Source organism: Brienomyrus brachyistius, chromosome 15 (genome assembly GCF_023856365.1).
Source record: "Brienomyrus brachyistius isolate T26 chromosome 15, BBRACH_0.4, whole genome shotgun sequence".
NCBI classification, from domain to species: Eukaryota; Metazoa; Chordata; class Actinopteri; order Osteoglossiformes; family Mormyridae; genus Brienomyrus; species Brienomyrus brachyistius.
The window spans coordinates 4,648,582-4,662,667 of record NC_064547.1 but is presented as its reverse complement, the minus strand read 5'-3'; the positions used below and the strand labels follow the sequence as shown (position 1 = coordinate 4,662,667).

Sequence of the window (14,086 nt, the reverse complement as noted above, 5' to 3'; positions counted from 1 at the left end):
TGCAAAAAAGATCTTTATTATATTTTTTAAACCAGACACAGTTTCCATTGTACAATGATATCACTAAATGTGTTTAATAATTTTTCAAGCTTTCCATTATACGCATCAATGGATAATGTCTCTCAGTGGTAGTGTGTGATTGTGTACATGTGTCTCGCGATGGACTGGCACCCCGTGCAGGGCGTCACCCAGCCATGTGCTCCATGCTGCCGGAAGTAGGCTCCTCCCCCCCATGACCCCCACCTTACAAAACGGATGGATGATTGGATAATACGTATTGTATACAAATCTAATGTAATTATTGCATAATAATTATATATTTTATCACGTATACATGTACATACATACACACACATATGTACACATCCTCGAGAAGTTATTAAACACCAAAACTACACACAATCATTAACTCCCTACCATTTTAAAATGTCAAAATAAGCTTCTAGGACAAAGTTCTTGACTAAAAAAAATAACTGTTTTTGGTACTTTTCTCTTTAAAAACATTCTCCATAAAAAAATAGAATTACAATTTAACAAGACAAAAAAAAATACTAAAACAGGAAATAAAAAACTGAGTACTGGGAGATAAACAAATAACAATCCAACACTAAATTCAAATAAATCCAAATTTATATTTTATTCATATATTTTAGATTCTATGTTTTCTACACTTCAGGCTCAAAAGACCTGTAATAACATCAATATCAGAGAAGGGTAAAGTCTTTGATAATCCTGTGGTTAGTGCTCACAAAAACATCCACTGTGCACAGTGATCGAGGTGCAAGCTCTTCTATTCGGTGTAAGGTGTGACGCTAGGCTAACTGGAGAAGACACCATAGGACAGAGAGCCTAGCTATCTCCCTGAGTGATTGTGTGTGTGTACATTTAACATCACCTCCAGGTCAACTTCGATAGACGTGGACAGACCATGTGGAGGACATTTACGAAGATTCGGCCCTTCCAGTTTTATTTTCGATTGAGTTAAATCATAATACTCATTTTTTTATGCCGTGTTTGATGCACCTGCAGCTTCTGTCCCTGTGCCATAAGTATGGGGGGGGGGCACCCTTGGGGTGTGTCATTCCCCAGCTGTGGGAATGACAAAGACTGACTATTGCACAGTCCCATCAAGATACTGTACGTTTGAGCACCAGACGACAGATCTCCTACCATGAACTCCGACAGTAGAAAGACCAGCATGGGGATGCCGCACTGTCCCAGCAGTGCAGAGTGAGATCTTGTGCAGCTGAGCTTATGTAACTGGACGGCATATTTGCAAGAAAACACTCTCTGCTCACAATGCATATTTGTGATTGTCTAACCGTTAAGATCACTGGCCGTCCTTGCCAACTTCATATATCCAGAACTTGTCTTCAGGCTACTGACCATTGTGTAAAATCGTGCGTTTGTGTGCTGGAACTTGGCGCACGGGTGCATTCAGAACACCTCAGAGACGTAATCTAGGCAGGTTTCCATCTTCCAGCTGCATTTTTAAGCTCAGAAGTTGGAATCCAATGCCCAGTGGACTCAGATGACGTCATCGCTGGCACTCAGCAGTGCTGGAGTGCAAGACCAAGCCTGACTCATCACAAACATAGCAGGGTAGGTGCGAAATCGCACGAGACACATCTATCCCTATCAATTTATACCTCATTTTCTTTTGCACCGAAGAACACACAAGAGCATATATAAGAAATAACAAAGAGTCTCAAACTTGGGGGCGAGGGGAGGGGGGTGTCTGAGGGCTCTGTCAGCCCTCACATGTGTCAAAGTGGAATGGCAAAGCAGGACAGGGGCGGAGTGAGTGAGGAGAGAGTACGCAGTGCTGACCTCCACTCAAGATTTACAATGCAGATGGACTCAATTAAAACTGTAGTCTGTCAGGAGTAAGGCTACCTCCGTCTCACTGGCTGCAGGGAATTTCTGTGACTCCCACTCCGTCCCCGTCTCACTCCCAAAGTTTGAGTGCAGTTTGTCTTTTCCCGCCTCCCCCACTTCTGCTATTTTTATCTGCTCTGATTCTACAGTCCACAACCGATGCTTCCGCAGAGGTGCAGTGCAGGGTGAGAAACGACGTGGTCACTCAGTCAGTCCAACGAGAAAGTGGCATTAAAACGCCAGAGAAGCCCCATCACCACCGTAAGCCCCCACCCCCCGAGGCAGTCACTGGGGGACCATTTCAGCTCCACCACCTTGTCTGACCATCTCCCTCCGTCTCTCACACTTTCTCTAACGCTTCCCTGGGCACACACGTTCACAACAAGGTGGATTTACAGACTAATTAATAAATAAAAAGGTGCTTATTTTGGCATTCCGGGAGAGGGGGGGGGGGGGGGGGGGGCGGGCTCGCATACTGCATCTCAAAAAGTGCAGCTCCAAAAGGTGCCTACTGAACATCCCCAATGGACACAGGTCAGTGAGTTACTGCACTGCGCCAGTGCAGTGATCTTCCACCCTACTGGTGCATAGCTGTCATTACAACATACTGCCGAATCCATTACACGGTGAGCTTATATCACACTGAACCTACGGTGAATGGTATCCAAACTTGGTCCCTTCATTTGTTCAGGGGATGAAATGGCAAACAAAGGGCACCATCGACAATGGCCGGGCCCCGAATCAACAAACAGGCATCACAGAAGCACACCCATAGGGGAAACAGCACACGGCTACATTCACAATCTGGGCCAGGGCTCTGGGGTACATTCATGTTCCACTTGCGTGGAGGGATGGTGGAGATTCGGGAGGTCGAGACGTCACACTACAGGGCACTTCAGGTTCCAGGGGTCGTATGCGAGGTGAACGGAGAGAAGCGCTTTACAGTCTGGGACGTTTCTCCTGACAGCATGGTGGTATGCAGGGGACGGCCTACGAGAAGTGCACCACCTGCGTGTAGCGGCTTCACTGGATCGGGCGCAGGGAGGGCCTCTGCGTCGCAGAAGAGACCCAAGATGGGGGCAGCGTGTCGCAATTTAAAGTGTTGTGTGCGGGATTGTCGCAGAGTTGCTGGTGGCGTTTTGGGTTTGTATAATCCTCCCAAATCGCTGTCTCTGTCCATGACAACATCTCTCTCTTCCTCTGTATCCTTCCATCTTACTCTCTGATCGGCCTTAACTCACAGTGGAGTCCGGGAAGGTGATTTCACTCCCAAACACCTCCTTGTAGAGAGGGGGGAAACTGCACGCCGTTTCTGGGTGAAGCAGGCGAAAAAACTCAAGCTTGTCGATGTGAAGGTTGCAAATGGACTTCATCATGGGCAGTTTGGACACCATCTTGGACAAAGAGAAGAAGGGAGAGAGTGGACGTGTTTTTTTTTTTTTTTGTTAATTTTGTATAAGCCACCTAATACTAAAATGTATACTGTGATACTTAGCTGCTTCACATAAAAAAATTCTAGAACGGAAGTCAAGTACGTTACCTTGGCCAGTTTTTCCTCACTAGCGCCTCCCCTGTGGAGACAATGCTGCAACGCGAGATAAACCCTCTCTTGCAGCTTCTGAACCTGCTGGGTGTCAGTCAACCACAGTCGGTCTGGAACAAAAGAGACAGCGTGTGTGTGCCCGGGGGTCCGTGAAGCTCCAGAAGGCCTGGGGTCGAGGCTGCCGTCCCGTGTACCTGTGCGTGAGACGTACCTGGGGACAGCAAGACGGCAGCACTGAAGAGGGCCATCTCCTCCTCGGTGAGCTGCAGCCGGAATAGGCTCTTGGCCAGCTCATACACAGCGCTGACGAGGTCGTCACAGCCTGCAGGGGAGGAGGGGCATAGCTGCGTGTGACTCAGCCACTTAGCCTAATTTTCTATATTTCCGGAGTCGTTTGCCAACAGAAACGACGGCTGTCTGGTCTGCACCCTTTTTACATGAACAGACACTCAAATGGTCCTAAAGGTCAAGTATGTTTGATTTAAACAAACTAGTAAAAAGAAAACGCAACACAGAAATTAAGTTTCACTTAGGTGAGAAGAATTCTTGAAATTGCCGTTAAATTTGATGACAGGGTAGGTGTGTCACTAAAGATTTTGGGCCTCCAGCCCAGACCAATCCAATTACTCTCCAAATTCTTTAGAGCCCTTGTCATTCAGGGGCCCTTGGAATTGTCCTGACCCCCCCACCCCCCACATATGGCACAGTTATTACTGGGATAGTTGTGGGAATCAGGATTTAAAAATGCCATTAAATTATAAACCCAATGCGAGCATGACCACAAATGAAAGAGAACACTTGGAGTTTCACGACGCAGGCTAATAAGGTAATGAAATCTCACCGAGAGCCTTGAAGAGCTGCACACCAGCGTGCTTGCCATCAAAAAGCAAAGTGCTGTTCAGTGGGTTGTAGACTCTACACATGCGGATCAGGAGAATGTCTAAACATCCTGGAGTGGAGAGTACAGAACGAGCATTAAAAGGGAAGCAAAGGAAAATGATTCACACAGGGACAGAATAGGTAAGTAGCGTGCTAAGAATAAAAGGCTTGTGGGAGGTTTACTTACACAAACATGTTCTGAGGGCAGTATGAAAAATTATTGGTTCAGAGAGGTAACCAATCGGATTGTAGAGGAGGTGGGTCCAAGCAACTAGAGGAGGCTGCACCAACCAATCAGATGTCTTGGACCCAACTCCTCTGCAATCTGATTGGTTAGTTCACTGAACCAATCATTTAGTGTTCTGTCCTCAGAACATATTTGTGCAAGTTAAACTCCCACGAGCCAATAACAGAGCAGTAGGGAGTCTGTAATTAACATGGAACGACTCCAAACATTTTGAATATTTTTGTTTTGGCTCACATGCATATAAGGGGTTCTTATAGAGACCTGCTTTGAGGAGGATGATCTGGTCATTCTGACACAGGTCCAGGAAGCCGGCAATGCGCTTGGCAAACTCCACCACGTACTGGATGGCGTTGGTGAGCTGGTGAGCGCATTGCTGCCACATGACCTCCGCAGACTGGAAAACAAGAGCGAGCCGGGGACCACATCCGTTAATCCTACGAGCGAGAGATGCTGGCGTTTGTAACCGCACTTCGTTAACATGCCAGGGGTGTACCCTGAAGGATGAGCAGCGGGGGAAACAGAGCGACCCAGTGTGAGAGGAAATATAACCCGCACATCATATGGAGGTTACTCACTACTGTGAGTCACTACGCACAGATGATTCTAAACAATGCTATGATCAATACAGTCCCGGAAAACACCACTTGTACGTAGACTTTATGCACAGTACATCACTGTATGCATCTCCTAAAATACAAAATGCCAGGAGCAGGAAAAAACTACTTTACAAATTAAACCTAAAATGACGTTATGAGACACTGTTAGCAGCCTTAACGGTGAACGGTTTAATGTTTTAAATGGACTTACATGGATTGTTGCCAGCAAGGCTGATATGTCAACGTCAACTAGACAAACTAATCTCGCTTTATATTCACAATAAAAAAAGTGATGTTGGTTAGCTAGCTATATCTTAAAATTGGTGATATAAAGTAATCCATGCAAATTACCATCACGAATATAAATGACTAATACAAACAGAAACAGTAGTTAAATAGATTACTTCATAAGACATCTTTTCATTGGCCAATTTGATGTCAGACACTATCAGCAGACGGGGAAGAATGGCCGTATTCCCATCTATAGTAAAAAGTCACCATCATCAAGAAGTGAACGAACACGGTTTTTATCGGACAGCGATGATATGAAGCACTGACTCAGCACTGTAGTCTTTCTGCACGGCGGCAGCATGAGTACTTCACCTTGCTCTGGTAGAGACGGATCTCCTCAGCTGTGTACTGGTTCCACATGAGACTCTTCAGCTCCTCTGTGCTGTACTGACACGTCTCCCGGTGGGACTTCACCACGCTCTGGGTAATGCGCTCTAAAAAAAAACAAAGGAGGAACTTCTTCCAGAAACCCCGCAAGACACGGATTCGCGAAGCGTCGCAAAGGCAGCCTTAGCTGTAGGGGATGACCCACCGATCTCGAGCAGGGAGCATTTGGCGGGGGAGCCGTTGAGAAGGGAGTGTGCGAAGAGGCTGGGTTCGTGAAGAAGCTGATACTCGTGCTCGACCAGGCTGCCGTCCGCGAAGTCCAGGCTGCTCTGCTCCGGCGAGCTCTGCGTGGACGAGCTGCTCCCGGCACTCCCTCCCAGGAGCTCCAGAGCACAGTACTCGCTAGCGCCCTCCGGTGTTAGGGGCAGGTCAAAGAGCAGTCCATCGGGCAGTGTGGTGATGTCATCGAGGTCGCTGAGGGCCAAGCCGGAGCTCCTGCTGTACGCCCTGCTGTGGACCGTGTTCTCGCCCCCGTCGTCCCGGACCCCGGTACCGCGCTCCTGCGTCTGCTGGTGTTTCTGGACCTCGGCGTAGAGGCTGTCTCGCTGCTTTTTGGACATGCGGCCAAACTTAACGGCTACGGCACAAAGATGGCAAGGAGAGCAGATTTCGTGAAGATGATGAGCACGTGGGACATACCGTCGGTCCAGAGGTTTGGCCGCGCTGTAGCGTCTAAGGGCCCCACAGAGCGGCCCGGTGCCGACCGCGGTCCGTCTCCTTACCATCGCGACTCATCCCCAGTGCCAGGCACTTCTGCAGGCGGCAGTGCTGGCAGCGGTTGCGGTTGGTGCGGTCGATCAGGCAGTTCCTCTGCCGGGAGCAGGAGTACATGGCATTGTTCTGCTGACTACGCCGGAAGAATCCCTGTGTGGACAAACCCCGCGAGGGGACGTTACCGCAGCTCGCGAGGGACGGAGAGAGTGACAGGACGGGTCGGGAAAATGGGCCCCGTGCCGACAGAGCAGGTGCTGAGGAATATGTATCCATACACACGCTTTGTTATGCTTTGCTGCTGGGTGTAAACAGATCTGTATAAATGATGCAGGAATGTATCGAAACGCACCCATGTGAAGCGCCTTGGGGCGACCGTGTCGTGAAAGGCGCTATATGAAAATAAATGTAATCGAACTGCATCTGCACGTGGTGAGCTCTCACCTTGCATCCCTCACAGGTGATCACGCCATAGTGGATCCCAGATGACTTGTCCCCGCAGATCTTACACGGGATTACTTCAATTTGAGCTGGAGATAAAACGGGAGGGAACAGGAGAACACGCTGATAACGTGGTCTGAAGCAAAACTTAGAGAGCTGCCATTGGGCATTTTTTTTTTCATGCAGCCTCCAATCAACAGTCTTTCTTATAACTGCTTTATTCCTGACAAGAAAACCCCAATTAATCTGCTTATAATTCTTACACAGAAGTCAAGTTACCTGCAAGTGGAAATTTTCAACAGTACAACAGCTTGTAAAGACTGCAGCCAATATATGCTTAGACCTGTTATCGCAGCACCTGAATTAATGGCTGGCATTAAAAATGACTCTGCAATGATGGTAATAACAGGCACCTTCAAGTACATCACGCGACGGTCAAACACAATAGTGCACACAGTGCAACTGCAGCAGAATATTATCAGGAAGATAGAGCTTTATAAAGTAAGCATTCGAACCCCTGGCCCGGCTGCTGTGAGGCTACAGTACTGCCCACCAACCCACCTGCCAACATTTACAGCCTTCGTTAACAATGGGGTGTAGAAACACCCCAGGGCTTCAGACCAGGACGGGGAATTAAGCTAAAGTTACTGGAAATTAATTGAAAAGAAACAAAAATCTACGCGATTCTGTACTCAGCTGTCGTTTTCTTTTCATCCAGTTAGTTACCTAAAAGGCAGCCCCCCTCCCATTACAGCAGGCCAGCTGCATTAGATAGATCAGGTTTCCTTGGCTCATGTTCTCTTTGAGGCATAAGTGGAAGTTACCTAGAAAACGAGAGCCTTCCGGGCTGACCTGACATGTCGCCAGGCAGCGTCGGCCTTTCTTTTTGTGGCTGCGCCTCGTGACGCAAGGCGTTAGGTAACGTCTCATTTATAGCAGCAGGAAGAATCGTGCAGTTCGCCGGCTGGTCGGACGGCAGCGCACTGCCGCGTTAGTCAGCCAGTGAGGCCCGCAGGTTACTTAACGCATCATCTATCGCGGGATGAATGGAAGCACGCTAGGCGTATGCAGAAGCAGGTTAATAAGAACAATCCGGAATGTGCCCCATGGGCTCGGGCGTTCAGGAGACATGTAGTGCGGACTGTGAGTGAAATGTCACGGAAAGCGCCCTTTGCACTCTCTCCCTCTTCCATGCCGCCCAGTCCCCTGTCGCCCCCACCCTTTCGATGTTATATAACTGCCTTCTGGCTACATTCCACCATTCCACAAACACGCTCATTCAAGGGAGGTCACCCTAGCAACGCCGGAATGGGCCCGCCCCCCCTCTACCGCTGCACTTGCTGCTCATTGGCTCCTGTGCGCTTAGCTCCGCCGCCAACTCGCTGCTCTGAATGTCAATCAGCGGCAGCACGGTCAGGCTATGTGGACGAGCTGTTCTACTGACACACTTTCCCACTGAACGGCGAGGGGTTGGGGGGGGGGGGGGGGGGCTGTGGGTGGTGGCACAGTAAGGACAACAATCTCATTTCTGTTTTTTAGGGTTGTAAGGTGGACCAATCAGAAACGCCAGTGGATGTAACCCTCTTTTCCACTTACAAAAACAGACTTCAACATTCCAAGCCAGTGAACCCTTGATAATCACATTCAAAAGATCAGCGTAACGCTTACTGACATTGATGAATATATAACTGGGTAGAAAAACTTCCTGACAATGCAGGAAGTGCAGTGCTGAGGGCACTACCTACAGGTAGCGAAAAACAAATTCCAGAGCGACGCAGTAACTTATACGGTCTCCGAAACGTGTTAACGTATGTAAAGCATGCGACCGCAGCTTCAGCTGTCTCTGCACGCCGACATAAAACTATTTTTAATTCAGTCCCCAGTCACACTGCAGAAAGCCAGGGGGGTCTAATACAAATAAGCCTGCAAAGACCAGAATTACATAAGCTGCTTTTCATATTGTATTTCCATAAAACATCTTTTATGTGCACACTTTTAAAAGTTTTACATTGTACAGAGTAGGCAAATTAATGTCAGATACATGGATGACTAAATGACATAACACAACATGAATAATTGCTGCATACTTGTAACAGACATGAATAAAATATGCCAATAAATTAATATTAGGAGGCAATCTGGGGGGGGGGGGCGAAATCTATAAAAATCAACAAATAAAACATTAAGCGGTTATTCTACAACCATTTAATACAGATGGGAATGCAGAGAGGGGAATTCCGTGACCCCCCCAGACTACTGTCATAGTGATGAAAATGATTCCGGTAATTACTCCAGGTCACAGTTCCATGCACCGTCAGGAAGTGCTGCATGTAACACAGTCCAGTTTCACATTGTAACACCGAGCATTTCACTGTATTTATCGACACTCCAAGAATCATGTCTTTGCAGTCTTGGAGCGAAAAGCTCTCCTGCAAATGCATATACAGTGAATGCTATATCCTTGGACTACACTGCAAGAAGGAGATATTCAAACATTTATCAGAGATTTCTTCAGTTTAACGTGTAATTGTTTGCCTGTCTAGCATGACAAGAGACATATTACAAGGCACTCAGTAAAAGCCGAATGAAAGGTGAGTCACGCAGATTCATCCATAGCTTATTCCTATGAAAGGTTACAATGCACTTTTCTGTACTTTTAGCGCACTGTGTCGGTCAGCCAAAGCATAATTTGCTTTATTACAGAGCGCCAGGCTGAAGTCTTGGTCAATTGCTGAGACTTTGTCCTCTTATCTCCCTTCATTAAGCGATCTGGCTGTGTCCAAAGGTTCTGTTTACCTTATACTTGGCATCTGCACACCATGTCCTCAGTTTAGCCTCCGTTATGAGAGCTTCGTGCGCGGCCAGCACTTTTGGGTCTGGGCTAAAACCCGTATCGCTCAGCTGAAACACAGGCCAACAGGGGACCCCCCCCCAGCCCACCCCACCCCCCATATTCATCATCTCCCAGTTCATAGGGTCTCAGTTCTCAACCCTGCTCCCACAGGGCCACCTGGGATGACTGATTTTTTATTCATCTGCTAGCAAATAGGTGTGATTGGGCATGGATTGAATTCATTGTCTGAGATCTTGGTGGAGGAATATTATCGGCCCTCCTGTTTTTTTTCCCCCGTATACATTGTAAAAACAAGCAAATATATTTATGTGACATAATGAGCGACGACACAGTTCAACCTAATTAAAGCTCATACTGTTTTTACTATTGTTTGAATACTCAAATGAAATAAGCTGTGTTGCATGCAACGCATTACGGTTGCATAAACGGGCCCGCGCTTTTATCGTCTGTTACTTGTGATTGGTAATAGATGCTACATGTAATTTCTCGCAGTTACTTTAAGCCTCATTCAATATATTTTGGATGGAGCAGAAACCAGCCATCAGAGGAGCCCCCCCGGATCAGGACGGAGAGCAGCCGGCAAACAGCAATGACGCCAATGGATAACAGCAGCAGTTTTTACTGTAAAAGGGAATTTGTTGAATCACTCATGCCTCCTGGTAAATCTAAAAATATCTATCTAGCCGTATAACTTACTCCCTGGCAACCAACACAGACTGAGGTGCTTAATTTTGTAGCACCATTCTCTTACATAATTTACTGTGGCCCTTTTTAAAATACTATTATTTAATATAGATATACATTTAATAATTACTATTATAATGAATACTTCACTAAGAGATGTGAGAAGGCAATTAGCAGGTGTGGAAAAAAAAAGTACAGATATCAGTTTATTTTAACAATAAAAAAAAAAAACGTCCATGAAAGGATAAAAATGACTTGTAAAATGGCATCTACATTTTTCTACGCTGGATTCCCTTCTCCCAGTACTGACACACGCTGTGTCATCTGCCCTCCCGCCCCAAAGCCATTGCTCAGACACCAAGGGGATGCATCTCAGCTACGGTCTGTGGTCTGACAGCTGTCAGATTTTCAGGCAGTCAGACTTGTGACTAGCTCCGCCCCCAGGCACAAGCACGTAAAAGCTTACAAAGGAGGATGTTTTACTGCTTGCTGTTTAGAGCTTTTCCCCGGACCAGGAGTCTGTGTTGCGCCAAGCCTCACCGCGAGCATGGTGGCCACAGAGCAGGGAATGCGCCAGTACCTGAAAATTTTGTGCATTAGGACTGGGCACATGCTATAGTCACCCTGAAGCTGTTCTGTGCTAAACTGCGCCAACGTTTGGCCAGCATTACAAAGCTCACTGTAACTAATCGCTCCTTTGACACAGAGTGCTCAGCTTCACCTTACACTCTCCGAGGGATCAACTGACTCTAAGTCCCTCTGCCAGCTATTCCACAAGGTCTGTACTGATCGCAGCTTGGGAGTATGGCTGTGGTTCATGTGGCTGCTTCTCAGTCTGTTCTGTATGACTGACAGCACCTTATCTCCCTGCAGTGTCGACAGCATCAGGCGGCAGAGTGCCTGAAATGCACTGCCGTGAGCCTGACACAGTCATGGCGCAGAGCATGCAGTACCTTGGCTATTCTAACTACAAAAAATAAAAAACCACAAGTGAAGGCAACTATCCTGGTTTTAGTTAAGTAATTAGCGCAAACTAAGCAAAACTCTGCATTCGGAATATGGCTGGAAAAATGGAATTCAAAATGGAAAATTTGAGCAAATTTGCCTCTTGAATCGGCCCTAACTTGACAAGGAAATAAAGACGGACCACATCAGCATATATATATATATATATATATATATATATATATACACACACACACATACATACACACACACACACAGTATATATACAGTATATATATATACACACACACACCAAAAGAGTTATTACATGGAAAGTAATTTATTCAAGTACACTGAAACATACTCCCTAACATTATACAACAGCAACAATAACAGCAAAAACCAAAACAACAACAACAATACTACTACTACTAGCAATAATAATAATAATAATAATAATAATAATAATAATAATAATAATAATGATAATAATAATGTGATAAAAGGAATCACTGCGTGCTCTGCACTGATACGATGCCGGCATTTCATTTGGATAAATGCAGTTTAAGGTTTCTGTTCAATAAATCGCTGCTGGTATTGACATACGACCGCGAGCACAAGTATTACGTTCATGGCTACACTTATCTCAAAATCCAAAACAAAACGAACCGATTCCTTACTCCGCGATTAAGATCAGACTGCCACGACTGCCCGAATAGGGCCCGCCTCCTTAATGTCCCGCCATCCCATGCTATTACATCCCTTCCTTGCACCCCTTTAAATGCTGTGTAATCCTCAATGACAGAACTAGGTCAATGGAACAGCCAAGCCTCCCTCTCCCTCGTCGCACACAGCCGGCCATGCTGGCGATCGGAAAACAACAACACGCGCATCGCCGCGTTAACGCCGGCTCGCGCTCCACCATATTCACTGCAACAAAAATCAACAATCTCAAAAACTTCACTTCCATCATATGAAATACATAGAACTCATACTGAAAACTTATAAACGACACCAATTACAAAGAAAACAAGTATTATATACAGCTGTATATCAATGTAAAAACACCACTCATTACATGTTTGCTGTAGTTATTCTCCGGCTTATAAAGTATTATTTGCTTTGACTTATATTGTCACTCGCCTTACTACCCTCCCCCGCCTTACATAATTGAGACTAGTTGCTCGCTAACAGCGACCGAAATACACCGTCATTTTTTTTCTTCGATTTCAAGAGCTGAAGCTTATGAAGAAGCAACTCAACCACGATTCTTTTAAAGTGAATGACATGCAATCATTTTCAAACATTGCATACAAACATTTATTGTGCACATTCCGCGCAGATTAGAAAAACTGCTTCATTCGCGCACTGTTGCTCGGTAAACTTTGACAAATTTTACGACACCGTCTGCGCCACAAAAGTGGCGTCTCGCAGATAAACGGCTATCTGCCTTAATCCTAGTCAATCAATGTTATTTATGCAGACAGCACCACGATACAAACTTTAATCAATTTTACTCGTAGTTTGCGCAACGAGGACGGCAAAAGAATTGTCTTGAACGCGCTTAAGAATTTTCAGGGTGATAAAGGATAATTTTGACTCACCTCTCATCTTTGTTATATTATCTTCGAGCCATGCAATAACAAACCATTAAAATAAAAGAGGTAAATACAATTACTAAATATAGTTCTTAAAGCTCCGATTCGGAGCCTTTGAAAAAAATTAAAACAGAAGCAAATCCTCATATGTTTCAGAAGTGGCGCTTGTCGCTAAGCCTAATAAAATGTCAGTGCGTGTTTGCGGACGTTTCGCCGCGTCCTCCGGAGCACTGGAACCGTCCGCTCGCTTTGCTGCTCTGACTCTGCCTCCTTCCCTCCCCTAGCGCTAACCTACTTTCGTCGCGTGGACTCTCACATGATCCCGCTTCGCTTGGCCCGCCTTGTGCCCCGCGAAGCGGCGCGCGTCGTTTCCACGCGCTTAAGGAGGACCGGCGCGCGTGGGAAAGTGTGGCAGTGTGTCATAACGTCGTCGTGGGAAATTATTGGCTTGTTGAACCCTGCGGCGTTTTCCTGCGTTATGTGTGCTTTATGTGTAAATCGTTAGGGAGCAATAAATAAATAAATACATCTTGTTCTGCAGAAGTTCGTTGCTGTCGTTCTTATCGTCAAAATGTTCGGTCTGAAATTCTCGGAGAATTTAGTTTGTCTAAGCGAGTGCATGCTGGTTAAATGCATTTGATAAGTTTACGACGACGAAATGTAAACAGAAATCAACTAGACCAATTTTTGTCTTTGATTAAATTATAAACAAGTCATAACTAAAAATATAACAAATGCATGTCAATTTATTACAGCAGAATCTAATTTATACCATAATTTTAAATTCATTGTGCAGCACAATTTAAAATACATATTAGGCTTAAACAATAACAACGTGTCTCTTGTGAAAAAGCATTTTTACAAAGCGGTTACAAAAAGGTCTGTCCAATTAAGATACAAAGGCAGAGTATTTAGATTGAGTTTGGTTTTCTAAAATTACTTTGAGCAACATCAGTACTGCATTTCCACCATTATGCTTAATAATTGAGTGATATGGTGAGGTTAACGTTGAAGGGGTATGAGGGGAGACGT

General features: G+C 45.8%; 1 protein-coding gene across 2 annotated transcripts; it reads right to left on the bottom strand.

Annotated features, from left to right (window-relative positions):
* Window positions 1-2,332: 2,332 nt before the first annotated feature.
* On the bottom strand, window positions 2,333-13,432 carry rorca (RAR-related orphan receptor C a). Of its 2 annotated transcripts, none has more exons than XM_048977076.1 (10): window positions 13,061-13,432; window positions 6,977-7,062; window positions 6,544-6,685; window positions 5,967-6,398; window positions 5,747-5,868; window positions 4,809-4,941; window positions 4,263-4,370; window positions 3,633-3,743; window positions 3,419-3,531; window positions 2,333-3,272 (listed from the first exon to the last, which is right to left on the bottom strand). In XM_048977076.1, the coding sequence occupies exons 1-10, from the start codon at window positions 13,065-13,067 to the stop codon at window positions 3,111-3,113; spliced, it is 1,416 nt and encodes a 471-aa protein (XP_048833033.1). In that variant the 5' UTR covers window positions 13,068-13,432; the 3' UTR covers window positions 2,333-3,110. The 2 variants fall into 2 exon arrangements, with proteins under 2 accessions (XP_048833033.1, XP_048833034.1); XM_048977077.1 differs by lacking the exon at window positions 13,061-13,432 and adding an exon at window positions 9,770-9,895.
* Between the last annotated feature and the right edge of the window lie 654 nt (window positions 13,433-14,086).

Bases quoted from the DNA above. Each gene is read 5' to 3' on its own strand.
- rorca (XM_048977076.1), bottom strand. The intron at 6,399-6,543 runs GTAAGGAGACGG...TTTGTGCCGTAG, and splicing joins ACTGGGGATGAGTCGCGATG to CCGTTAAGTTTGGCCGCATG. The intron at 3,273-3,418 runs GTAACGTACTTG...TCTTTGTCCAAG, and splicing joins GTGAGGAAAAACTGGCCAAG to ATGGTGTCCAAACTGCCCAT.